The following is a 27,747-nucleotide window of genomic DNA, read 5'->3' as shown; positions in this document are numbered from 1 at the left end:
ACATAGGTGTGCACACGCGCGCATGCGCACACACATTTATTGACATGTATACGTACATATACGGATATGGACACACCCATACAGTGCATGCATACACAACATTCCAAAGTCAATTACTTCCTAAATTAACCTCTGTTATCTGGGTCTCTGGGGAAGTTAAGTCATTTGCCCAATTATGATGAGCTGCCAAAGCCATCTTGTCCATTCCCAGGAAGTACACGGATATAGTCTTCAGATTACTTCTTAAAAAGTCAACTGGAACGCTCTGTTACCATTTCCTTGAGAAGCTCAGGGAAGGGGTGGTAGCAGAAAGGTTGAAATGTCAAATATTCATCCCTCGGCAGTAGAGGACTCCTGAAAACACCAATTCCCAGTGTCCTGCTTCTTCTCCGGAAATGCAGACTCAACTACTCTGGTAATTCAGTTTGGAGCATCAGGAGGCAAAAGACTCCTGTCAAGGGGTGCTGTGGTTTAGGGAAAATGAGTGGAAACTCACTTTGTCCTCCAACGGTCCTGAGTTCTAAGCTGGTTTCCAGCCCTTCCTGCCTATGTGATCCCAAAGAGGTGAATGGGTTCCCCTATAAACAAAACAGCAATAATATAATACCTACTTCTGAGCCATCACGAGAATTATAAAGATCCCTTAGATCAAGTGTCAAGCACACAGCTGACGTTGATAGAGGGCAAAGTTCGGAGTCCTGACCTTTCCCCTACAAGGTGGAGAGTCACTAACTTCCAACCCATAGAACCTACAATTACTATCTCTGGCCACCATGGGAAGAAGTTTAAATGAGGCGGATGGGGGGAGGCAGGCAGATGTTTTCACACAGAAAGGCAGGCCCAGGCATCATTACCATGTTGCTAGGTAGTGTTAAGCCACCCACCTAGCCCCAGAGTGGGCAGCAATTAATGTAATTAGCACAGTGATGAGTGTCCTCTGCAACGATAAACAGCTCGGTCCTGCAGAACTTGACAGACCTGCTGGTCCCATGGGGCTCCTGACCTTGAGCGTCCACTTGGGGAGTGGTGTAGTACGGTTTAGAGGAAAGAGACAGGCTTGGAGTCACATGGAACCAGAAGTAAATCCTGTCTTTGCTAGTTCCTAGCCATGTGTCTGAAGGCAAGCTGTGTCCCCTCTCTGAGTCTTCGTCTCCTCATCTATAATATGCGGCTAATAATATCTTCACACGGTTCTTACAGTTACTTCTACCATCACCATCATCACCATGGAAATCTCCAAACTGGGCTGGTACCGAAGTGGCAAAGGGTGGCCATAAACATTGCTCATACCTAGTGCTGGAGCAGCCCCATAGTTCTCTGGCCAAAGTCAGAGCAGGCAGCACTGCTCTGACTGGCTTTAGGGAAACTATTGGAGTTTGGAATGCAAAGCATATTGATACCTAGAATAAAAAGGGAGAGAAGGTATCCCTTGATTTGAACATTTAAGATAATGTTATAAAGAATTACCACTAGCATTATCAGCAATACCACCACTTACATAAAACAAAAGCACCATGGCAATCTGGCAGTTGGTAATAAAAGCACAAACCCTGCTTATATCTTTGTATCTAGCCATTCCATCTTCAGAATTAATACCCTTAAAAAAGAAGTTAAAAAATCCAAAGGTGGTTATGTATAGGTAAGCATATGGTAAGGTTCTTGATCATCATTAAGAATTCGCTAATTTGAAAAAAAAAAAAAAAAGAATTCGCTAATTTGGGATGCCTGGGTGGCTCTGCCTTTGGCTCAGGTCATGATCTCAGGGTCCTGGGATTGAGTCCCGCAACCAGGCTCCTGCTCAGCAGGGAGCCTGCTTCCCCCCTTCTCTTTGTCTGCCTCTCGGCCTACTTGTGATCTCTCTCTGTCAAATAAATAAATAAAATATTTTAAAAAAGAAAAAGAATTCACTAATTTGTCCAACAGTTACTAAGTGCCTACTGCTACCAGAGATAAAGACTTTGAGTGTGGGGACACACACACACACACTCAGGATTCATTGAAATGAAGGTTCTGAAAAGGTCTGTAAACAGAGTAAATCAAGAGGGAGGAATCTATAGGGAAACTACAAGCAAAACTGAAGCATAATCCCTGAGAGCCACATGGATTCTTAGAAACATGCATGTGAATTGGTGTTAAATGAAAGAGCAAAGTTGGGGCACCTGGGTGGCTCAGTGGGTTAAAGCCTCTGCCTTCAGCTCAGGTCATGACCCCAGGGTCCTGAGATGGAGCCCTGCTCAACAGGGAGCCCGCTTCCCCCACCCCCACTCTTTCTGCCTGTCTCTCTGCCTACTTGTTATCTCTTTCTGTCGAATAAATAAATAAAATCTTTTTTAAAAAAATGAAAGAGCAAAGGAAAAACAGAAATAATCATAGGACTCAGAGAATGTCAAAACCAGGAAGGGCCTCAGAGAACACCAAGTCCAGCAGTTCTCAACCCTTCCCATGGTGTCTTGGATAGGTAAGACTCACATAGCCTTAACAGCCTAGGCAGAGAAAACAATTTATGGGCTAATAATAATAAAAAACATTTCCAGCTGCTAGCTGTCACTCCACTGTTTTCTCTCCCACTAGAGACAGCTTTTCAGTATCCCAGGGTGTAAGCTGAAGCTATTAAAGGGATAACCTTGAATCCACTCTAATTTGTTTAATAAAATGGAGGTTGGGAGTCAACACTGCAGTGGAGAGTCAGTGACCTGGCCCAGGCCTTCATGCAATTGGTGGAGAAGCCGAAGCCCCAAGTGACCCATCTAACCTGTCATGCTAGCACATACTTCTTGCCCAATCGGTATTTGCTGAACGAGGATTCGTGAATGAACAGGCAAATGAGATGACATGACCCAGGTTACCCAAGCTGTATGTGGCTAATAACACATAAAGTTTGAAACTTAGGGATTGGGAGTGAAGTTGTTTGTTTGTTTGCTTATTATATGGAATGCTTCACAAATTTGCACGTCATCCTTGTTCAAGGGCCAAGCTGATCTCCTCTGTACTGTTCCAATTTAAGTATATGTGCTGCTGAGGTGAGCCCTGGGCGTGAATTTGGAATGTGGAAATGCATGTTCATTGTATTTCCTTTCTTTATTTTGCTCAAGGGTAGTCTGGAAAATACAGTAACTATCCAACAGACATAGCAGTGTAGACGGAGCCATAGTAAGAGCCTGAAAAGACACGGAGTTCCAGAATCTTCAAGATATGGATAATACCAGGGGCACCTGGGTGGCTTAGTCATTTATGCAACGGACTCTTTGGTTTTGGCTCAGATTGTGATCTCAGGGACCTGGGATTGAGCCCCGCCCATGCTGGGTGGGGGGGGGGTTCCCCACTCAGTGAGGGGGGGGTCCCCACTCAGCAGGGAATCTGACTGGGGTTCTCTTTCCCTCCCTCTCTCTCTGCCCCATCTCCCCACTCTCCAATGTCCCATGTCCAGTGCTTAAAAGCCACAACAGAGATTCCCCCCCACCACAGTAGACTCTTTAACTGACCCATGGAGAAGAGAAGATCTTTTAACAGAATTGACCTAGTGCAGAGCCCATAGAAAAAGTCCTCAATTTGCTGATCACTGGTGATGGCTCTTCCCTGCCTTTTCCTTTTCCCAGAATGCCCTTCCCAAACCACTCTCCTCTCCCAGGGTCGACATTTATATCCTTTATATTTTAGCCCCTCTTTAGAAAGGCCCTTTTGGATCATCCCCTTTAAGAAGATCTTCCATTTTACTTCCTTAAAGCCAGAAGTGTTTGGAAATCTTCTAGGTCAGTAGCTCAACTGTCTCCCGACTCCCCATCAGGTAACGTCCAATATCCTGCTAGGTACACCACAAGGAAAACATAGTTCCAGATCACAGGCAATTCCCACCTGGCTTTTTTTCCACTCCTAACACATGCTGCTTATTATGATTTCATATTAATTTATTTATTAACTCTATATAGCCACTATAATACTAGTGATTACAGTTGACATTTACAGGACACTTACTGGGTTCAGTAGTCATCGAATCATTTACTATCCATAACATCCCTCTGAAACAGATTCCCTTGTGATCCTTATTTTATAGATGAGGAGATAGATTCAGAGACAGGAATTTGACCAAATGCATATAGTGCGTCAAGGACAGAACCGGATATCAGAGCCAGACAATCTGGCTCTAGAGGCTAAGGGCTTGACCTCTAGGTGACATAGAAGCAACATGAGGGCAGATTCCATGTCTTTTCTTGCCCGTCACTTCATTCCCAGGACCGTGTATAATGTGTGATATGGGATAGGTCCTCAATCAGTATTTGTCAGAAGAATGAAATTAAGGGAGGGCGGGGTTAGAAAGGGAGGGAAGAAGGAGGGCTGAGGAGGAAGACATGCCACTAGCCCCTTCATGCTCTCCTGTTGGTAAAGCAGGGCTGGGACCCACTGAGGAGTCCCTGCCTCACTTGGGAGCGACAGAGATGCTGGAGATAGAGCTGAATGAGACAGTGTCCCTGTCCTGGCAGAGTGCCTGCATCCTCATCTCAAGGTGGTCCATTGCTTCCAATGCTCTCAGGAGAGCCCAGGGCCCTTCCCTGCTAGCAAAGGGAGTTCAGCTGTAATGCAAGCATTCTCCTCCAGGGCCCCTGTGGAGGCCCTCAGAGCACACCAGTAACTATGACAGAGCCCTCTCTCTCTAGAAGACACAGACTAGTGAGGAAGAGGAACCCTGGAACCAAGGAGAGGAGGGGTTGTGGCCCAGCCAAACGGGGAACGGAGGGAAGGCACTGAGTAGTCTTCTGCCCCGGGAGTCTCTGCTTGTTCAGCTCATGAAGCCCGGGACAGGGGCAAGCTCGTGGTTGAGAACTGAACCCCTCACTCTCCACATCAGCCTATGTGGCTGCCCTGCTCTATTACACAATATTGTGACACGTGTGACTTGAAGACATGCTAAGATGGATCACAAGAGGAATGAGAGCCTCCTTCTTTCACACTGATTTTTCTCAGGATGTTAGCATTTTGTTCCACTGAGGAACAGCATCGGAACAGAAACTGTCCTACTCAGGGAAATGCAATCACCTCAGAGGCGTACAGAACTGGGGGACTGGGCATAGTGCCCATTGACCCCCATCCTCCCGCTGGGCTGTCTGCCTACACTGCCTTTCTTAAAAGAGCTTATTGCTTGGTGGGCCCCCCAACCAGTCTACAAGCACCTGCCCTCCCCCCCATAACTCAGCAGCCTCATTTCTCCCTTATGCCTTCCATCAAGCAAGCTTCACCAGTTTTAAGGTCGAGTCCTATATTTGCTATCGTGTGTGTGTGTGTGTGTGTGTGTGTGTATTTATTTCATCAAAATTTAACGGGTCTTTCTAGTTCTATTATTTCTATTAGGATGCTTAGAGTTTTATCTTAGCGTTACAGTTACGATATTGCACAGGTTTTCAGTGGTCTGCCTCAATCTCATTTCTGTTATTTTTTTAATGTGCAACTCTGCAGAACACCAAGTTCTGCAGGGACTTCCATGTCACATTATAGCAGAAATGCCTGTAGCAGTGCATCAATGGCTTTTCCACCTGCTACTATGCCATTCCTTACCCAAGTTCCAAGAAATATGGGGAAATGGCAATTATCACCTTCAGACGAGAGAACTGAGGCTCAGAGACGTTTAGTGACTTATCCAAAGGTGATGAAATACTACTGGAATCCAAGTCTTCAAGTCCATTTACCCAGTTTTCACCATACCCACAATATTTAGCACATTTTCTAGATATATGGTAAGCCACTGATCAGCAAATTATTCACGGAACACTTAATTCTGCCCACAGATCATTCCTTTATCCAACAACAGGGTCCATAAATGCCATTGGGGGGGGGGGGGGATGAGGGAAAGAAGGTAGCTAAACTTTTTCGAATTCCTACTATGAGTCAGGAATGACATTTCATGCTTTTTTAACATGAACACACACACACACATGCACGCACACGCATACTATGAGATAGCTGTTGTCATTTCATTTTATAGACAAGAAACTGATGTTCAACAATTTAAGGAAATTACCCAAAATCATTATACTGGAAAGGAAATGCATTGAGATTTGAACCCACGTTTTCCTGATTCCAAAGCCCATACTTTTCTACTATATCAGTGGAGAACACCTACCTTCTGTAGAGTAGGAGAATACTTTCAGAGGTACAAGGACAAATCTATCTATTTTAATGACCATGCATTTATTTTTACAGCGGTCTAAATGTTTCTGGCAAGTAATATTTGTTATCAGCTTAAAATTGTAAGACATCTTCTCCTACAAAAATATCCTTAGGTTTTAAGAAAGTAAATCTCTTTAAAGAAAAATATCAAGAAAATTAATTTTAGACCTGTAAGTGGACATAACAAAATGGAAAAAGCTGTGGGTAAATCTCTGAAAATTGAGGAATACAACTCTTAGCCCTTACAAAGCCCTTAATAAAATATTTTCTTTATGCGGTTGATTCCCATGAGCTAGATCAGCAGATATTGTCTAAATTAGCTTGACTAGAAAGGAAATTAAAATAGGCATGATTCCCTGGCCAGTGTCTTCAGGAATTTAATGTGGCACTCTTTATTTCAGTGTCTGTGCCAACTGGTGTTTTCTTTGCAGGATTCAGGTCGTTGGTCTAAGAAATGCTTGGGTTCTCACAAAACAGAGGAAGCAACAGAGAAAGAAGACAATATATATTTTAAAGAGAGTAATGGAAGTTTCAGGGCCTAGTGAATATTCCCAAATGATCCACACGGGACGCCTGGGTGGCGCAGTTGGTTGGACGACTGCCTTCGGCTCAGGGCGTGATCCTGGAGTCCCGGGATCGAGTCCCACATCAGGCTCCCAGCTCCATGGGGAGTCTGCTTCGCTCTCTGACCTTCTCCTTGCTCATGCTCTCTCTCACTGTCTCTCTCTCAAATAAATAAATAAATAAATAAAATCCAAATGATCCACACATTTGATGTTTGTGTTACACAGAGAGAAAAGCAAAAGACCCTGGTCCCCTCTAGACACCTGGGTTTCAATCCCATCTTAGCCACTAATTTAATGTGTCACTCAGGTAAGTGACAGCTGGGAGGTTCACCGTCCCCACTGGCTAAATGAAGGAATTTTGATTTCCATAACCACTTTCCAGCAATGTGAGACACACCCAATCAAGAATAACTATAATTGGCAAAAGCAGCTGTCCATGTAAGTTAGAAGGCACCTGCCTACCATGGGCACCAGAGCCCTTCCTGCTCTAAGAATCTATGATTTCATGATTTAAGCTCCTTGCACTGCAGATGGCCACACAATTAGCAGAGATGCATACAGAGGGCCATTAAAGTCCCTGAATTATGCTTAGAACATCACACCACAGGCTGTATAAGCCAAGCTGGTATAAACGCCTACCTGCCCTTCTAGGCAATGAGTACCCTGATTAATTAAACATCTATGTGACCATCACTAAGCTCATTATAATTGTAAATATGGAGTTTGTATTCTTAAGAAATGCTTAATGCAACTTTGTAATATATTGAACACAATTTAAACCATCCTGGCTAAGTATTCTCTTTTCCTCACTTTATTGTTTTTATAACTAACAAAGCAATGAATGTGGATTGTCATAGAGGACTATACAGCACACATTCACTATCTCCTTCCATATCCTCCATGACCTCCCAGCTTCACTAATATTGGACTTAGCCATGTGGCTTGCTTCAGCTAACAGAAAGTGGGCAAAAAGGAGAGTATACTGGTTTCAAGCCTCGGTCTGAAAAAGCTTCCCATGTTTCCATTTGCCCCAACCTCTGCCATGAGAAGAACAGGTCCCTGGTAGGACCTGCCTCTCTAGGATGCGTTCCAGAATGAGACACATCAAGCGGCCCTGCCTTGGGTCCCCCACCCTAACTCTTCGGGGTGCACACAAATACACGTGGTGTGGTACTCAGATCAGCAGTTCCAGGAGAAGCCGGCATCACTACTCCAAAAACAACCAGGGAGCCCTGTGCAGTGGGGAGAGGAGACCACCCACCCGGACCTTAGGAAGTGTAAGCCCCCTCAACTAACCTGCAGACCCATAGGCAGGAAAAATAATACTTAACCTTAGATAGCACTCTGATTTTGTGGTCATTTGTTTCATGACAAAAGCCAATTAATCCACCTATTGCGACCAGGAAAAATGTACAGAAATCATACGCTTTTAAATATAAGTGCATTCTCTTTATCCCACCCCCAATGAAAGTAGCTGATGGTCATCATTTCATAGGGAACTTTCTATTCCTTTCTTTGGATTTTCCAAGGATTAAATGAGCAAATGCATGTAAAAAGCACTTAGCAAAGTGATGATCCTATGATGTAGACACTCATTAAATGTTAGCTCTTCTTCTTATATTCTCATGCAAACAAATATCTCAGGTGTAGGGTTGTTTGTTTGGTTGTTTGTTTGTTTAATGTGACAATGCTTTACACATTACTCTTGGCTTGCTTTCTTCATGTAATGTAGTATCATGGGTTTTTCTTTAGGTCAACTCAACCTTTTTCTTTTCTTTTCTTTTTTTTTTTTTTTTAAGATTTTACTTATTTATTCGTTAGAGAAAAAAAAAGAGAGCAAGAGTGAGACAGAGAGAGAGCACAGAGGGAACAGGAGAAGCAGACTCTCTACTCGGCAGGGAGAACCCTGAGATCATGACCGGAGCCTGAAGCAGACACCTGAGCAACTAAGGCACCCAGGGACCCAGGTCAACTCAACTTTTTAAAAGCATTTCTCTCACTTTTTCATTAGCTTCATGATATTCCATGGTTTAAATATACCATAATCTATTTTACCTATTTCCATTGTTGTAGATAAAGAAACTGACAGAGAGCTGAGGTGTTTGTGGAAATATTTGCCACTCTTCCTTGTCAAGTCATGGGACTCACTCTAGCCAATCAGATATGAGTGGAAGTGTGCAAAACTTTAGAGCTATCTAGTGATGTTACCTCTCTCTCCCCTCTGGGACACACGACAACAATATTTCAGACAGGGGGCTACCACTTCAGCCTGAGTTTCAGAGAAAGAGCTAAGGCCTCGGGAAACATGAGTACCCAGCTTTTGCATCAACATGGACGGGACTGGAGGACATTATGCTGAGTGAAAGAAGGCAAGCAGTGAGAGTCAATTATCATATGGTTTCACTCACTTGTGGAGCATAAAGAAAACACGGAGGACACTGGGACAAGGAAGGGAAAAATGAAGGGGGGGGCCGGAATCAGAGTCAGAGCCAAAACCATGAGAGACTGCAGACTCCAAGAAACAAACAGAGGGTTTTAGAGGGGAGGGGGTTGGGGGGATGGATGAGCCCAGTGATGGACATTAAGGAGGGCACGTATTACATGGAGCGTTGGGTATTATATGCAAGCAATGAATCATGAAATGCTACACCAAAAACTAATGATGTACTATATGGTGACTAACATAACATTATTAAAAAAAAAAAGAAAGAAAGAAAAGAAAAGAAAAAAATCATGACTGAAATGTAGCATGCACAAGAAATAAACTTCTTTGTTCGAAGACTGAGATTTGGGAGGTGGTTTGTTAACACAACCTAATTTAGAGAATGTTAATACAGTGTTTTAAGACTTTCAAGTGTTTGGATATTCATTGTAAATATTCATCATCCACTGGTCTGACCAAGCAACAACATGCTCATCAATCAAGACATGGGTTGACAGAATAATGGGAAAACAATCTCCTCCCTAACTTCATTTTTTAAAATTATCAGTAGCTTTCTCCCTTACTGCCAAATCACTGGACAAGGAACCCGATGGTATCACAGAAAAAAACAAGTCTAATGATGTTGTCCAGTAGGTTGAGGACATCCTCTGTATGTGGGAAGGTTCTTAGGTAGGTCCGGATCATGAGAACGTTGACCCATCTTCACCAAGTCGCCAGCTACCAACACACAGACACGCAACACGGCACCCGTGTCCCTGTTTCCAAGAAAAGCCATCATAACTACCTAGAAAACTGCAGGGAAGGCAGGTGCAAAGGAGAGAAAGTAGAGTCAACAGAAACTTAGGAAAGCTAATTCTAGCAACCCTGGGTATCAGCTCTGGACCTCTGTCTGCTCAGAGAACCACCGTGAGGATCCAGTGAGGGATAGCAGGAGCAGTTACAACTGATGGGAAAGAACATTTACTTTTTTTTAAATTACACATATAATACATGTGTATAGTAGGAAGTTTTAAAACAAAAAGAGAAACATAAGGAGGAAGATGGAAATTACCCAAACTTCACAACTGTTGATATCTTGATGGGTTATCAGCCATATGTCCTCCTAGGTAAATGTATACACCTAGAGTACAAGCTCTGTATGCATTTAATACATGTGTGCATACATTTATTACAAGTCCCTCCTCTCATGCTTATCCTCTCCATTCTCCCTTTCCAGGTTACCCTTCAGTCCCTCCAAACGTGTCCCATAGTCATGCCCCATAGTCAGACCTTTGTTCATGCATTCCTTCATCCTACAATGCTCTTTCTCTCCCCACTGACTCCTCTCCCCCTAGCTACTCCTCCTCAGCCTTCACATTTCAATTTATTCATCACCTCCTTAGAAGACAAGTCTCTGGCCACTACCTTTGTCCGATGTCTCTTCTGTGTGAGTCCAGAACATCCTGTGCCCTTTCTCATAGCATCATCATACTTGACTCGTCTTGCTCCCATATTATCTATTTCCCTTGTTATCCCCCAGCTTGGGAGCACATACTGCCGCTTTTGATTGTTAATGTTTACCACTGCCTGGCCCATGGTAAATGCTCAACAATTGTTGAATAAATAAACAACACAGTTAACAAAATGTGCTACCTATATTTCTTCTGAAATCCCCAAGCTACCTGGCACTTCTCAATAAATATCCTGCAAAAGATTAAATATAGAAGAAGATGTAGGACACGGTCACATGTCTCGTGAAGTTTATAAATTATATGGGAAGAAAATATTACCAACAGGAAGCATCAGTATGTAATTTAAGTGCTAAGTCCTTTACTTCTGCCTCCCTCACTAATTCTCTTCAAACAGGAAAGGGCAGAACAAAGTCCCTAACTTCAGTTTCCTGTTTATTCTCCCACCGAGCAGATCCTGCAGCACCAGTTGGCAGAAGAAGATGCTAGCAACTTTAACATATATCCTCTCGAATCTCGGTGGTTCGACACAATACAGTTGATTTCCCATTCAGGCCAAATTGAATGCAAATACTCCTGGTCAGTGTCCCATCTCCCATGTGGTCATTCAGAGACCCAGGCTCCTTCCATCTGTGTCTCTGTCCTTCTCTAAGTGTAAGTCCCTTATACTTAACCAGGAGATGGGGAGAGATGGTTTTCAGAGCCAGGCCTGTACCTAGCACACATTCCCTTCACCCCCTCTGCACCGGCTAAAACTCAACCATGTGGCGGCTCCTAATCACAAAGGAGGCCGGGAACTGTAGTTCAGCTGTGCGCAGAGGAGGAAAAGGAGTTTGGTGGATACTTTGCAGTTTTTCTGCCACAAGTGTTTGTCACCCATCAGATTACAGAGAGTATTTTAAATGATCCCAAGTGCAAATAACTCTAGTTTATGAATACCGAAAACTCTTGTTGTCTTGACAGAAGACTATCCATCTAACTACCACCGGACCTAAGAAAACATCATCTTAGACTTTCAGATTTAGCGAATAAAGGGTCAATTCCAGAACTGAAAAGCCACTAATGTTGGTGACCAACTTCCGGCCAAATTCTTAAAGAGAATACTTAGAGGTAGTTTTTATGAACTTGAAAATAAAGTGATGATTACTACAAGCTACTATGTGCTCTGTAGGAATTATCATAAACTAAGCCAGCATAGCATCTGGCACAGAGTAGACAACAAATTTGTATTGAATGGATAGCCCTCGATTCCACTTTTTTTTTTTTTTAAGATTTTATTTATTTGACAGACAGAGATCACAAGTAGGCAGTGAGACAGGCAGAGAGAGAGGAAGAAGCAGGCTCCCAGCTAAGCAGAGAGTCTGATGCGGGGCTCGATTCCAGGATCCTGGGATCATGACCCGAGCCAAAGGTAGAGGCTTTAACCCACTGAACCACCCAGACACCCCTTTAATTCCACTTTTAAGGCAACTATCCCATTGATAATTAACTATGACTTCAGAAATTTCTCCTTTAAATATTGAGAGTTTTCCTCTCTAATCTCTAACCATTGCCCTCATTCTGACCTACAAAGTTACAGACTAAGTCAACCTTCCCATGAGACATTTGCACAACTACTTGAAGACCTCTATTATGCTCTCAAGGTCACTTATTCTCCCCCCACCCCGGGTTAAAAAATATATATATATGCTTCGTTCCTTCAACTCTTCTCCATGGGACATAGCTTGGGGCTTCTCACCATTTGACTGTTTGGCCAAAAGCGCCTTCCACAGTTTCATGCCCACAGTGCTCCCAATGAGGTCCAACGACCAGCATTCAGCAGAATTACCACTGCCCAGCCCTGAAGATCACCAGAAGTACGTAAGCAAATGAAGATGCTGCCAAAGGGATTCCTGCACTGGGAAAGGGATGACTTCCACTTTATGATCCCAAAAGTTTTGTGGAAGTTCTGAATGCTGAAATTAAGTCACCAGAAGGACGACGGTGTACACAGCCATTACTCATTCCTCCTTGATCAAAACCTAGTCTGTGCATGCTCTCCAATGACTCAGTTCACTTACTTGTATTTCAATTTTCTTCATTTCTGCCTCCTTACTCCAATTGTGACATGAATGCATATTTGCAAGCTGACAATCTGGGGAGAAAAAAAAAAAAAAAAAGCAGGTGGAGGGTGAGGAAGAGAGTGAAATATTCCAAAATTGGAAATCAGTCTCAAGCACATAAGAACGAATTTTGCGGAGAGTTGATCCAAGAGAAGGACTTCCACAGGGGCTCTGACATATGACAAAGACTTAATGAGCACCCTCTGTGCCAAGCACTGTACTAAATGCTGTGGGTTCAGTAAAGACAAGGAATGCCTATCCTGCCTCTTTTAGGCAAAACAGATCTTAAAATAACACATAAAGAAATATGGAATAACCCATGTAGGTAAATTCTGTTGTTACAAAGAAATCTCCGGTTCCCTGGCTTCAGCTTTCCATGAGGGGATATTCGCTAGAGTAATTTCTTACCCACTTTCTCCATCCCTTATTTCCTTCCCATGAGAAAGGTGTGGGTTATCTGATTGCTGAAGTCAGAAGAAAGACCCAGAATGCCCACCCCAGCCACTGCTCTGTCTTTTCAGAATGAATTTGTCCACAGAATGTACACACACTGTTTATCTGGAAGTGGCTTTCAAGTGCCCACCTCCGCCAGGGACCTGCAGATAAGTTTAATTCTGAGTAAAGCACTGGGAAACTCGTTGTGCCTGCCAAGCCCTGCGATCTCTCCTCTATCAGAATAACACTGTGATCTCCATTCATCTGACTCCTATATCTAACTTCCAGCTGGTTCTGAGCTCAAGAGGGAAAGAGTGTTATTTATTACATTCCTGAGTTCCCAACCGCTATAAAGAAAAAACAGACTTACGAGAAAGTATAAGAGGGGAATGTAATTTAGATGGGGGAAGGGCGCAGTATGAAAGAAAGCCTCTTCAAGTGTCATTAAAGCCAACATCCAAAGGAAATAGAAATTGACCAAACAACAGGGAAGAAGTGGGAGGGCTAATATAAAGGTTCTTAGGCAAGAAATAGTTTATCTTGTTTGAGGAACTGAAGAAGTCCAGTGCGGCTTTCATTAGGGCTGGTCACCAAGTATGGATAGCTCTCTGCCTTCCAGGCCAATTGGACTGTACTTCCTGGTCTCCCAGTGGCTAGGGGTGGAGGGTTAAGGGGGATGGGGGAGTGGGCACGAGACTAGTTTTAACCAGTGAATCTCGAGAAGCGACCTGGTACATTCTCTGGCAAAGGAATTTAACTGCCTGGCCAAGACCCTTCAAAGCTTCTTTCTGTCTACCACGAGATCTGTAATGTTCCTGAAAGTAGGTGCTACATTAGGCTGGGTCCCAGAAAAGGCAATGTGATCAGAAGCCCTGCCAACCCTTGATGGATATGGAGCAGGAGCAAGAAATATATATATATATATATATATATATATATATATATATATATATATATTTGTCTTAAGTCACCAAGATTTTTGTTTGTTTTTTTACTGTAGTAGAACCCAGGCTACCTTGACTGATAAAATCACACCCAGTATGGCTACAAAATAGTTGGAAAGGTGGTATAGCCCAGATAAGGTGAGATCTTAAAAGGCAAGGTTAAGAATTTGGATGTCATCCCAAATCCAGTAGGATGCATTTAAGGAGGTTTCAGCAGGGGAGTTTGATATGTCTCAATTTTTATGTATTAAAACAAAGTATTATTACTATCTATTAAAATACACCCTTAATTCCATTATAGAAAAGGCTACTTTTTAAAAAATTCACTGATACGCATTTATTGAGCACCTCCTAACCTCCCACATGCCAGGCACTGCATTAAGCATCAGAGATACAAAAATGATTTAGAAAAAAAAAACAATAATTTAATTTAATACTTTATTAATAATAATTTAATACTTTATTAAATGAATTAGACACAGTTCCTGGATTTGGAGTCAGGAATGTAAGAAGACATCTACATGATAGACATTCTCTGCTTCAGGGGTGTACCCAGTAGGGTGAGAGCCAAAGAAAATAATAACTATTTGAGTGCAGGGTGGGAGAGGGGGTAACAGAAAGCTTCAGAGGGAACAATCACTGGAGCAGGGTCTTGAGGGGGAAGTAGGAGTTTGCTAGGTGGCATTTTGATTAAGGATAAAATGAAATGGAAAGACATAAAAACATTAGAGGAATTGAAAAAGTTTAGGGTAGCTGAGACCCCATGTAGTTCAGGGTATGGTAGACTGAATTACTCTTTGCAAATACTTGCTGCCCAGCCCCACTGACGTCAGGCTTGACAATGCAAACTGCTCTCAGCAGAAGCTTTAAGTACTGGCTCTTTTCTCTTTGCCATGACGATCAGCAATGTTTCAGAAAGTTTCCTAGAGAAATGGTGATATTATGTGAAACAGAGACACAGCCAACTCATAATGCACACACAGTATGAATGAAAAATAATTATTTGGTTGTCATCCCGTAAGATTTTTGGATTGCTACCATAGCGTAACCTAGGCTACACGTGGTTGTGCATTTCCAGCTCTTGACTTCCAGACACATGGTAGGATTGCATTTTCTTGCACCCTTCAAGTAAAACAGGGTCACGTGACTTGTTTTTGGCCAATAATATGGACATGCAAATAATGTGTGTCATTTCTGGGAGGGACCTTCATTGCCAATGTGAAATCATCATGCTTTCTTTCCTCTGTTAAGGTGATTGGGAGGATTGTGGAGGCATTTATCAAGAAGAAACCTTCTTCAGATTCAGCCTCTAAATGAGTACATTTAGCAGAAGGCTTCTGACCTTAAACATGGAGTATGAGCCAGAAACAAAGTTTTTTTGTTAAGCCACTGAGATTTTAAAGATTTTGTTTATTTATTTATTTTTTGAGAGAGAGAGAACACCATCAGAGGGAAGGGCAGAAGAAGAAAGAGAAAGAGGGAGAGAACCAGACTCCCCATTGAGCATGGAGCCCAACATGAGACTCAACATGAGGTTCCACATGGGGCTTCACACCAGGCTTGACACAGGGCTCAACCTCACAGGGGCCTGATCTCCCAACCCTGAGATCATGACTTGAACTGAAATCAAGAGTTGGAGGCTTAACTGACTGAGCCACCCAGGTGCTCCAAACCACTGAGATTTTAGAATTGTTCAACATGGTGGCAAACCTAGCCCATCCTGACTGATCTAAAAATTAGAACCGAGATACACAGACATGTAATAACAACGACAAATAAAAGTAAACATTCATTTAGAAGGCAATAACTAAGAACACCTATTCGAAGCTAAAAGGTTGGTGATCTATTTGGTGAGCATATTACCTGTGATAATGCAGAAGACATATGATTAACCTAAGGAATAAACCAAGAGACCATAAAACAATGTTAATAGCTTGTGTTGGTGGCTGTTGGATACATTTGGAAACTTATTACAAAAAAGAGATGAGCTCAAAGAAGATTTGTCCAGTTTGTAAACAGACATTCAAGTAGGGACAATCTATAAATTCAAAGATTTGTCGGGTTCAAAGAGGTTACTGTTTCTCAGTTTCAACCAGTAAAATATAAAATTATGGCATGCTTTCAGCAAAAAAAAAAAAAAAAAAAAAAGCTAATTAAAATCAGCCTTGAAGTATGTCTCAAGTCAAGGGTATGGCCTCAAACCTATTGTTATAACTTCTGGATAAATGAAGATATTACCCAGCATATGTTTGCAATTGAACAAAATGGCTTTGGAAAAGGGAGGAAAAGTATCATTCTCCCACCAAAGTCCAGAAAACCCAAAGTGCACAAAACCAAGTCAGGAGAGAGAGGACAAGTGAGGGACAATGAATGAGAGAGAGATACCACCAGGCAAGAAAGCAAGAAAGCAAAGATATACAGCAAAACATGGAAGTAGGTCTGGGAAAGAATCAGCTGTGGTTATTAGCTCATGGAACGCCTGGAATCGAACAGATAAGAAGCCCACATTTTTGTGAGAGTTATATTGCCAAAAGCACATCAGCCTGGATTAAAGGAGACCTTATTCAAGACTTAATATCACTCTGTACCTCCTCCAATTTTTAAAGGCATATTTTAAAACATATTTCCCTATGCCCTCTTCAGATATAGAAAAGGAAGCCTTTCTCAGAGAGCAAAGCCAGAGGTCACAGAAAGCAGTGGATAAGGCAGCTACCCCAAGGGGATAGAATCAGTGTCTAATAAGGGTGTTGGATTGTGGAAGGGGCGGTATCCTCAACATGTCTGCTTAGTGGACTGGTGTCTACCGTGGTTTCCCATTCCTTCATTTTCCAAACAGCGTGCCCACGGCAGTTAGCCTGTCTCTGTTCCACTGGTCCATCTTGAGGGTACACAGGAGAGACGTCTTGCATTTAGAAAAAAGGTCACATCTGGAGCTGATACAGAGTCTACTACGAATCACGCAAAACCTGGAAAGTGAGCTTGACACACTGTGACTTGATAAATCTTTAGGATTGTCCCCCCTGAGGAAAGAATGAGAAAATTCTGTCTGTGGGAAGACAGTAAGCCAAACATTTGGTGAGCAGAAAAGAGACTGCTAGAGTCATTAGTGTTGTTCTCCAAATAGTCCTGGCTCTCTCCCTTTAAGATACTCGGCAGAATTGCAGAGATTTAAAATTAGGCGGTAGCCACATGACTTGCTTTGACCAGTGATACCCAAGCAAAAACTCAGTGTGTCACTTTCAGGTGGATGCTTCGAGAGCTAGTGAATGCTCTGCTGCCTTGTCTCCTCCAGCCAAGAGAGTAATGAGAAGTACTTGTCAAGACGAAGCCTTCTTCAGTCCAAGTCCTCAAGTGTCCATGGTGAGCAGAACTCCCCTGCAGACCTTGAGCGGGGACATGTAGCATGAACAAGAAATAAACTTCCCCTGGGGTAAGCCACTGAGATGTCTGGCTTGTTCATTAGAGCAGCATAGCCCAGCCTGTCCTGACTAATCCTGGAAGTGACAGAGGAGGCAGGAGAGCAGAAGTGAGCGTAGGAAAGGAGCCCCCTCTCTTGAGCCAAGGTCTCTGAACTCTTTCCTGGTCATAAGGGAAAGCCATGAAGGTTTCCAAGCAGTGGTGTTAACATGAACAGATCTGCTATTTTTTTGGATAAAATATTCTATTTCTCAACATAAGAAGAAAATAAGCCTACTAAACCATATAAGGCAGAGAGAAACACACAGAACCCTTGGGCAAACGATGTGTGTATATATATACTTACACACACAAAGTCCTAAGTCTTAAAGTTTCCAAATACAGGAGCTCTGAAAGGAGTTCCAGAGGATCAGACATGGTAATTAGTTCTATCCCACCGTCCAAGTGCCATTCCCCTACAGACACCCAATACTTAACAAGAAAGTCTTCCAGAGCAGTATAGATCCAAGGGAATGGAACAAAGACCTGAGGTTAATTTCCAGCTGTGTGACCTAAGCAAGAGCCTTAACCTCTCTGAACCTAGTTCCTCATATGCTAGATCCAAATAAAAATAAACGTACCTAGAGATGGTTGTGAGGAGAAACAGCATATTTAAATAGCTCAGGTAAATGCCTGGCTGGTGGTAGGTGTTTAATACATGAAATTTATTTTTATTACCGTTAACATAAAAAATTATTAAGAACGTCAGCTCCGTGATTACAAAAGAAAATGATTCAGGGCAACAGAATAGAGAATGTTCCCTTCTCAAGGAAAATAACTGGGTCTTGTCATCACTCTATCCCCCTACCGCAGCTCAGTGCCTGGCTCACAGGAGCTGCTCAGTTTCCCTCTGCTGCAGGAGGGAAGGAGAGGTGAGTGCGTGGGGTGAAGAAAAGTTGTCAAGATTTCTGACACCAGCTGCTATTGGGCCCTTGAATCTGAACTCTCAAAGCCACAAATACCGTAAAGCTCTGGGCTATAAACCCAAGGCTGAATTCCCCCTAAGTTCAGAAGCTGAAAAGCCAAAATTAGAATCTGAGAACACAAATTGCAGCAAGTCTGACTTCAAACCCCAGTCCTCCACAGGAGGTCCGGGAAAGTGCTTACTTCTGACCCTTTCCTCCCTCACCTTCCTCTCCTCACCGCTCCTCACAGGGGTAAGGACACCTGGTTCAGCCAAGTCACACTCATATTCCGTCATTTCATCGAGGTTCTGGGAAACTCCGAAGGAGGGTAGAAAAGGGGTTTGTTCGGCGACCACCTCCTGGCCCTGGAGGCGACGATGTCCCACTAGCTCAGCCCAGTGTGTTGGGTCTCACCGGCCCCACTTGCAGACCTGAACGAATTCAAGAGAAGTTCGGCAATTAGGTCACTTCACACCGTGGCAGCGCTGGGCACGCGAGAACCCACGATCCCCAATTTGGATATTCCTTCCGCCATACACTTTTCTCCCTAAGGGCTGTGGGGTAGGAGGAGGAGAAAATAACCGCAGAAAAAGGAACCACTTATATGTGTCTAGCGCTTCCTAGAGGCTACCCAGGATATGGGCCCACCACCTGGCCCGGAGCGGAGAGATCTTAAATCCTGGTCACTACCCCTGACTCGCTGCGTGACTTTTTCCTGAGTTATCTGACGCTCTCGGACTTGTTTTCCTGTAAACAAATCAGGACGGGAGGTGTGTGGCGTGTGTGTGTGTGTGTGTGTGTGGGGTGTGTGTGTGTGTGTGTGTGTGTGTGCGCGCGCGCGCGCCCGCGCGTGTGTTTGTGAACTATGGTTGCATGTTGTGCGGGGGCGGGTAGCAGACGATCACCGGGGTTCCCCAAGTTTCGGATTCCCTAAACGCGCATTCACAACTGGAAGCTGAGTTGCCCCCTAATTCTACCCCCTATAGAAAAACTTCCCCATCAAGGCAAAACTGAGCCCGCGCACCCTTTCTCCCATGGTCTGGAGGGTGCAGTGGGGGTGCAACGCAGACTTCGCTGAGCACCGAGTTTCGAGCAATGCAAATCACTTGGCTTCTGGGCTCAGCCAAACAGCAGCGCGGACGATCGCTCGTGAACTTGACCAGGAGACAAACTTTGCAGCGTTCTCAACGTGGGGGGCCCGCTCTCCCGAGACCGCCCCTAAACTTAAGCCCACTTTCACTCGCCCCCACAGGGGACTTAACAGAGCCACCTTAAGGGCGGTGCTCCCGCCCCCCGGAAGTGCGGGGAGGGCACACACCCGAGCGAACAGCCTCCTGCCCCGCAAGGCGGCGAAGTGCCGGTGGATAATAGCGAGCACCCCAAGCGGGGAAATACCCCACACCCAGCGCTCTCAGCCCCAGACACCTGGCTCGGTTTCCGAGCCTTCCGGGTGCCTGAGTCCCCTGCATTCCCGCCCAAGCCCTGAACTTGAGCCCGCCTCGGTCGGAGGCTGCGAGAGCCCGCGTCCACCCGACTCGCTGTAGCCACCGTCACTAGACAGTCAAACCCCAAGACGTCAGCCCACAATGCACCGGGCGGGCCGGGAAAGACGCGCCGGGGAGGGGAGGGGAAAGAGCCCGGCGCGAATCGCGCGGGAGGGGGAGGGGGAGAGGAGGAGAAAGAAGGGCCCAACTGTAGGAGGGCAGCGGAGCATTACCTCATCCCGTGAGCCTCCGCGGGTCTAGAGAAGAATCTTCTAGGGTGGGGTCTCCATGGCGACGGGCGGGCCCGCCCCCTTGAGAGCGACGCGAGCCAATGGGAAGGCCTTGGGGTGACATCATGGGCTATTTTTAGGGGTTGACTGGTAGCAGATAAGTGTTGAGCTCGGGCTGGATAAGGGCTCAGAGTTGCACGGAGTGTGGCTGAACCACCAAGGCGGGAGTGGAGGTTCGCGGACTCAGGGAGACAGGCAGACACAGGCAGGCAAGGCGGCAGTGGTGTCCGAGCTGCAAATCCGGTTTTCTTTTCTGCTTTCTCACCAACTGCCCAGAGCTAGCGCCTGTGGCTCCGGGGCTGGTGTTTTGGGGAGCGTCCGGAGAGCCCCTTCTCCAGCCGCCCCCAGGAGAAGAGCCCCGCTGCCCGGGAGCTGCTGACAGCGCGGAGCGAGGCGGCAGTCCGTCCGGGGAAGTCCGGAGAGCGGCTGCAGCGGCCAAGAACTTTCCTGGCCAGGAGGACAGGGGACAAGTGGCCCGGGTCCCGGAGCGAACTTTTGCAAAGCTTTGCTGCGCGTGAAGCTGTGGCGGCGGCGGTGAAGACGAGAAGGCGGCGGAGAGAGGAGACCGAGGAGGGACGTGCGCTCAGCTTCTCTCGCACCGGTTGCTGAACTTGGGCGAGCGCGAGCCGCGGCTGCCAGGCGCCGCCTCCCCCTCGCAGCGGAGGAGGGGACAGTCGTCGGCGTTGGGGCGGCGGAGAGCCGCCGCCGGCCGGCCACAGCGGGATCGGCGCTGACTGCTGCCGCCGGGAAGGCCGCTGTCGCCGGGAAGCGCATTCGTCCGCCGGCTCCCAGGAACCGCTGCGCCCGAGAGCGCTTCGTGAGTGACCGCGACTTTTCAAAGCCGGGCTGCGCGCGCGAGCTGACAAGAGTGCGGGCGGCACCTGACCTCTGAGCGCCTGGGGAGCGAGCTGGTGAGCAGGGCGCAGGGGGGAGGACAGCCGGCGGGTGCGCGCGCCTCTCGAGAAACTTTCCTTGCCCAGGGCCCGGGGAGGCGCGGGTGCCCCCCGCTCGCCAGCGCGCTGTTGCGGCCCCGAAACTTCTGCGCGCAGCCCAAACTAACCCCACGTGAAGTGACGGACTGTTCTATGACTGCAAAGATGGAAACGACCTTCTACGACGATGCCCTGAATGCCTCGTTCCTCCAGTCTGAGAGCGGCGCCTACGGCTACAGTAACCCCAAGATCCTGAAACAGAGTATGACCCTGAACCTGGCCGACCCGGTGGGCAGCCTGAAGCCGCACCTCCGGGCCAAGAACTCGGACCTCCTCACCTCACCCGACGTGGGGCTGCTCAAGCTGGCCTCGCCCGAGCTGGAGCGCCTGATAATCCAGTCCAGCAACGGGCACATCACCACCACGCCGACCCCCACGCAGTTCTTGTGCCCTAAAAACGTGACAGACGAGCAGGAGGGCTTCGCCGAGGGTTTCGTGCGCGCCCTGGCCGAACTGCACAGCCAGAACACGCTGCCCAGCGTCACGTCGGCGGCGCAGCCGGTCAGCGGGGCGGGCATGGTGGCTCCGGCAGTGGCTTCGGCGGCGGGTGGCAGCGGCAGCGGCGGCTTCAGTGCCAGCCTGCACAGCGAGCCGCCGGTCTACGCCAACCTCAGCAACTTCAACCCCGGCGCGCTGAGCAGCGGCGGCGGGGCGCCCTCCTACGGCGCTGCCGGCCTGGCCTTTCCCGCGCAGCCCCAGCAGCAGCAGCAGCCCCCGCAGCCGCCGCACCACCTGCCCCAGCAGCTCCCCGTGCAGCACCCGCGGCTGCAGGCCTTGAAGGAGGAGCCGCAGACGGTGCCCGAGATGCCCGGGGAAACGCCGCCCCTGTCCCCCATCGACATGGAGTCGCAGGAGAGGATCAAGGCAGAGAGGAAGCGCATGAGGAACCGCATAGCTGCCTCCAAGTGCCGGAAAAGGAAGCTGGAGAGGATCGCCCGGCTGGAGGAAAAAGTGAAAACCTTGAAAGCGCAGAACTCGGAGCTGGCGTCCACGGCCAACATGCTCAGGGAACAGGTGGCACAGCTTAAACAGAAAGTCATGAACCACGTTAACAGTGGGTGCCAACTCATGCTAACGCAGCAGTTGCAAACGTTTTGAAGAGAGACTGTCGGGGGCTGAGGGACAACAGAGAAAAAAAAAATTACACAGAGAGACAGACTTGAGAACTTGACAAGTTGAGAGAGCGAGAGAGAGAGAGAAAAGAAGTGTCCAAGGACTAAAGCCAAGGGTATCCAAGTTGGACTGGGCGGCGTCCTGACGGCGCCCCCAGTGTGCACGAGTGGGAAGGACTTGGCGCGCCCTCCCTTGGCATGGGGCCAGGGAGCGGCTGCCTGCGGGCTGCCCCGCTTTGCGGACGGGCTGTCCCCGCAGGAACAGAACGTTAGACTTTTCTTTAACATTGACCAAGAACTGCATGGACCTAACATTCGATCTCATTCAGTATTAAAGGGGGGGGAGGGGGGGGGTTCCAAACTGCAATAGAGACTGTAGATTGCTTCTGTAGTACTCCTTAAGAACACAAAGGGGGGCGGGGGTTGGGGGAGGGGAGGCGGGAGGGAGGTTTGTGAGAGCGAGGCTGAGCCTGCAGATGAACTCTTTCTGGCCTGCCTTCCTTAACTGTGTATGTACATATATATATTTTTTAATTTGATGAAAGCTGATTACTGTCAATAAACAGCTTCATGCCTTTGTAAGTTATTTCATGTTTGTTTGTTTGGGTATCCTGCCCAGTGTTGTTTGTAAATAAGAGATTTGGAGCACTCTGAGTTTACCATTTGTAATAAAGTATATAATTTTTTTATGTTTTGTTCCTGAAAATTCCAGAAAGGATATTTAAGAAAATGCAATAAAATATTGGAAAAGTACCCCTCCCACAACCTCTTTTCTGCATCATCTATGGATTACCTATCTAGGTGAAGTTGAAAGAGTGGGGAGTCAACTAACCTCACTCTCAGTGCTTCTTACTCTCAAGCAGTGAAAACTTCTCTGCTGGATTTGAGATAACTGTAGCTGATGCCCTTGTCAACTTACCCTCTTCCCTCCCCCAGCAATCTGTAGGGTTGCTTACAGAGGATAGTGTGGTCCTCCTGAAGACTGAGGGAAGGGAGGTTGTGGTGAAGAGGGACAGGCAGTCCCCTGGGAAGTCCATTTTAAAATCTGGATTATACGAAGTGGCATGTGCTGTGACCATTTGTGATGTTAGCAGAAACTGAAGAGTAGTTGCTTACTCTCAAATCAGGAACAGTGGCAGATTTTCACAGAAGATGTATCCTTCCAATTTGGAATCTTTAACAATCCCTCAATAAAAAAGATGGTCTTTGCTTATGAATATTTATAACAGCATTCTTGTCACAATAAACGTATTCAAATACCAATAACAGATCTTGAATTCCTTTCCCTTTACTACTTTTCTCTTCCCAAGCTCTACACTGAAGCTTTTCTTTTCAGTTGCTGGGGTTAACGTTACTGCCATCTGAAGTTACTGGGCAATTAAGAAGCTAAGAATTTAGGAAGAGTCCACACGATTTGCAATCGGGATGAGACATTCTCCCAGTTTCATAAATACTCTTTCTCCTCCACTGCCTCTCTCTCTCTCTCTCTCTCTCTCTCTCTTTCTCTCTCTCTGAAACAAACACCTATACTTAGACAAGTTACTACAATAGCAGTTTACCATTTGGGATTTTTCTACAGTTGATTTCTTAATTTGTTTCTAAAATATTCAGCCTTATTTAAGTCCTTATTACAGAAATAGCCTTAAAAGATGGTAATCTATATACCCAAAAAGATTCGTAAGAGAAACCATGAACACCAACACAGTGATTACCTACGTAAGTCAAACCTTAGCTCTGGGGAAATGGCAAACTTAAATTCTGTCTACAGATACAACTTGGGAGATCAACAAGGCAGTATGCAACAAGGGAACAATTTTTGCTTGGTTGCTTTTCATCCCAAGAGCCGGTGTGATTATCAAGCAGCAAAAGCAATTTGATATCCAGGAATATTTCACAAACCACTAATTGAGGCAGGGCTGTTTGCTCATTAGCAGTGCTCTAGTACCCAACAGGTCTGAGAGTGCTAATATCCTGCCTGTGGCTGTAAATCCAAAGACAGAGTTGCTCCTTCCGAGTGTATCTCAGAGTGCAAGAGATTGGACAGACTTGTTAGCTATCAGATCCACTCCGTTGTAATAACACTTCTTTAACAAAGGGTTACTGGGAGTAGAGCAGAGTTTGCCAAACAGTGAATTTGCCGATGTCAGCAACCCGGAAGGTGAGTTGATTTTGACCATATGTAGGAATAGTCAGCAGAGGGACAATAAAGCACTTTGGGGTGGGGCTCTATGGAAGCTAAACAAGAGCCAACTAGAAAAAATAAGCAGGCTGGGGAATTAATTACCTGCAAAGGTAGACTAAGCCAGACAACAGAGCAGCACAGAAAAAGCCACACCACTCCCCTGCTTTAGACTCCAAGTGTTTAAAAAAAAAAAAAAAAGAGCCTGAGTCTCAGGCCTATTGCCACTCTTGTTTGCTTTTTGTTTATTTCAACTAACATTCTAAATGTATATCTCTGAAATTCTAACCATTCTAACAAAAGGAATAGAAAAGTCATTGTAGTAGAGGACATTAACCAATGACCTTGGGACACAGAAAATCAGCTAATTTTGTAGACACAAGTTAATTTTATTTTGCCATTCAATAAGTTACTTGGGTAGCACTAGTATTTGGAGAAGATGAAGCTAGTACCACATAAAACCATTAATTCTCTTCTAATTTGTGTTATGTATGAATATTTCAAACAGATTTGTAACCCTTTGTGTCCATTGGGGCAGAGGGTTCATGAACTCAATGAAAAAGCCTACAAAATTCTATGTATGTGTACGTGCATGCATACACGGGCACATACACGCTCCCCTGGGGAAAGAAATCATTAGCTTTTATTTGGTTTTCACAGAGTTCCATGACTCAAAAATGGTTAATAATTCCCAAGCTTAATGGCTACACACTCATTATGAGAAATTTGCTTTTGTGTGAATCTGAGTCTCATGCCTTTCCCCCCTTCTAGGCTTCTATTTGTGCTCATCCATTTACCTGGAATGCCTTTCCTTCTGGTCCCGTGGATGAATCCCATCCATTCCTCAAGGCTTGGCATACATAGCGCCTTCACTATGAAGCCTTCTTTACTAACTCTGTCTTCAGGAGGAATGACCATTCCCATTGAGCATAACATTTTATCAAAACTAATATGGTAGCACTTATCAAAGTATTATCATTGTGAACCTCTGTGACTCTTGGCTAGAACCCTATCCTACTCATCTGTGGACCCCAGACTCCTAGTACAGTGCCTGGCACTAGGAGATATTAAAATGTGTGATGATTGAAGAAGCAATTGAACTTAAACCCTCCTCCAAAATAACTTCAGGTCTTAATTTCTTCCAGTGAAGTATACTTCATCCATTTCCGGGTATACAAGTCCAGATGGATTGAAGACCCCAAGAAAATTCAAGCCTAGTCAATTTTCAGTGAGTGTTCTAAAGCCCAGTTTTCAGTGAGTGTTCTTAAAATAAGCTGCCAGCACGTTCTTCCAGCCATACAGCGTCCCTTCTCCCCTCCACTAATGCAAGTGGGCACCTCCTTATATAAAATGGGTCTGCCTGAAAGATTGGGCTTGGAAATGGGGATGGGCAAGGATAATGTATGACCATTAGGCAAGCATAAAAAATAGTTCCAGATGTCGCTTTATTAAAAACAACTACTTTGGGGCACCTGGGTGGCTCTGTGGTTTAAGCCTTTGGCTCAGGTCATGATCCCAGCATCCTGGGATCGAGCCCCGCATCGGTCTCTCTGCTTGGCAGGGAGCCTGCTCCCCCCCCCCACCTGCCTCTCTGCCTTCATGTGATCTCTGTCAAATAAATAAATAAAATCTTAAAAAAAAAAAAAACCTACTTCATTGGTAATCGCAGAGAGGACTTTCTTTTTATAAAGTTAATATATCTCAGGAGTCTAGAAGTTAGTGCTTAGCATCTTCTGGATAGAGATAAGGATCATGCTGAAGTATCTATTCCCCATGTCCTTTGATTGTTAGAGAAGATGTGCATTGGTGGAACTAACCAAAAAAGACAATTCCAAAAAAGACTCTGTCGTACTCTTGCCTCCATGGGTCTTCTATATGGGTCAAGTGGAAGGTCATGGAAAATTGGAAAATGTTAGAATATGGGATGGCCCCAGAAAGTGAAATCTTTTCTTCCTAACTCTGGAACCGGGCCCCATTTATTTGGTTTTGGACGTCTGACATCCCAGAGAAGGGCATGCCCCTGGGCCTGGGTCTCATTGAGGACCTAAACTAAGCATGGGGATTCAGTGATGAGCGAGACACAATCCCTATTCTCAAGGAGCTCACAGTCTGGTGGGGAAGAGCATACAGATAAAGCACAAAGAGATGCCAGATCTGGGGAGGAGGAACTATTATCAGGAGAGACTTCATGGGAGAGGTGACATGTAAGCTGAGCCAGTGGGACTCACCAGGAAGGAAAGGTTGGAAGAGGAACTCGCATGCGAGGGCACAGTGGTATAGGAGAGCACGGTGCATTCAGAGAGCTGTGAGCTGCTTGGAGAAGCTGGGAATGAAGGTATGAGAAGAGAAATGGAAGCAGGAAAGTTTAGGGGTGAGGTTGTGAAGTAGGATCTGTTCCATGCTAAGAGTTTGGTAGTTATCTTGCAGGTGATAGGGAAATGTAGAAGGACACAGAGAAACGGACTCTCAACTTGAGAGAGATTCATGCTGGTAACAGTTTGGGTGATGGACTGGTGGGGGAGATGCCAGGAAGGAAGGATGATACCAAAGACAGGATTTAGTTTAATTTGGAATGCCTGAGGTCTCCAAAGCTGTCCTGGAGTTGGGGGAGAAGTGGGAAGAAGATGGCTTAGGCTGGGCCCCCATTATCCCACATTTCTTCCTACACAACTTCCTGGCAAGCTGGGCCTAAGGAGGGAAATCTGCAAGTTCGCACTCTGCCTCGACAACTTGTCCCGAACTTCAGTTTTCCTGTGTCAACTTGACATCCGAAGGGAAGTCATCTTATAAAATGGTCGCGTCTCCCTGCTCAGTGTCAAGATGCTCAAATAAACAGATGTAAAAGAAAAAAAGGCTTGTGATCTCACCACTGCAGGACCCAAACCTAATTTTACGTCATCTGCCAGAACTGACTAAGCTCAGTGGGACTGATTGACCCAAACTATGCAAACCTTCTGATGTCAGCCAAGAGACCGATGTTTTTACTTAGGTTGGGAGAATTGAATCATAACACCTAGCATCCGTATGACACTCGTTTGATTTATCAAGCAACACTGAATTTCTATTTTGTGCCAGGCACTCGGAAGGCAACAGGGAGTGAAATCCACAGGATGCCTCCCCTCATGGAGTTTTTATTCTGGTAAGAGATGCCGGTAAATAGAAAACACAGCGATTAATGTATGACTCTGCACCTCGACAAAGACAGTAAAGAAGGAAAGTAAAGAGAAAAATC

At 45.6% G+C, this 27,747-nt stretch overlaps 1 protein-coding gene, 1 long non-coding RNA gene and 1 other non-coding gene across 3 annotated transcripts; 1 reads left to right on the top strand and 2 right to left on the bottom strand.

The window, feature by feature from the left end:
* Nucleotides 1-2,921: 2,921 nt before the first annotated feature.
* On the bottom strand, nucleotides 2,922-3,028 carry LOC122901537. The gene has a single exon (XR_006383548.1). It is a non-coding gene; the product is annotated as a U6 spliceosomal RNA (small nuclear RNA).
* A 9,619-nt stretch (nucleotides 3,029-12,647) lies between these two features.
* LOC122900026 lies at nucleotides 12,648-19,507 on the bottom strand. The gene is made up of 3 exons (XR_006383162.1): nucleotides 19,483-19,507; nucleotides 18,683-18,889; nucleotides 12,648-12,750 (listed from the first exon to the last, which is right to left on the bottom strand). It is a non-coding gene; the product is annotated as an uncharacterized LOC122900026 (long non-coding RNA).
* Nucleotides 19,508-20,335: 828 nt separating this feature from the next.
* Nucleotides 20,336-23,025, top strand: JUN (Jun proto-oncogene, AP-1 transcription factor subunit). The gene has a single exon (XM_044238339.1). The coding sequence runs from the start codon at nucleotides 21,318-21,320 to the stop codon at nucleotides 22,320-22,322; it is 1,005 nt and encodes a 334-aa protein (XP_044094274.1). The 5' UTR covers nucleotides 20,336-21,317; the 3' UTR covers nucleotides 22,323-23,025.
* Nucleotides 23,026-27,747: the final 4,722 nt, after the last annotated feature.

This window comes from Neovison vison, chromosome 2, assembly GCF_020171115.1.
Source record: "Neovison vison isolate M4711 chromosome 2, ASM_NN_V1, whole genome shotgun sequence".
In the NCBI taxonomy this organism is placed as follows: Eukaryota; Metazoa; Chordata; class Mammalia; order Carnivora; family Mustelidae; genus Neogale; species Neogale vison.
Note: the sequence above shows the minus strand (reverse complement) of the source record. Positions and strands in the feature narration are given on the sequence as shown.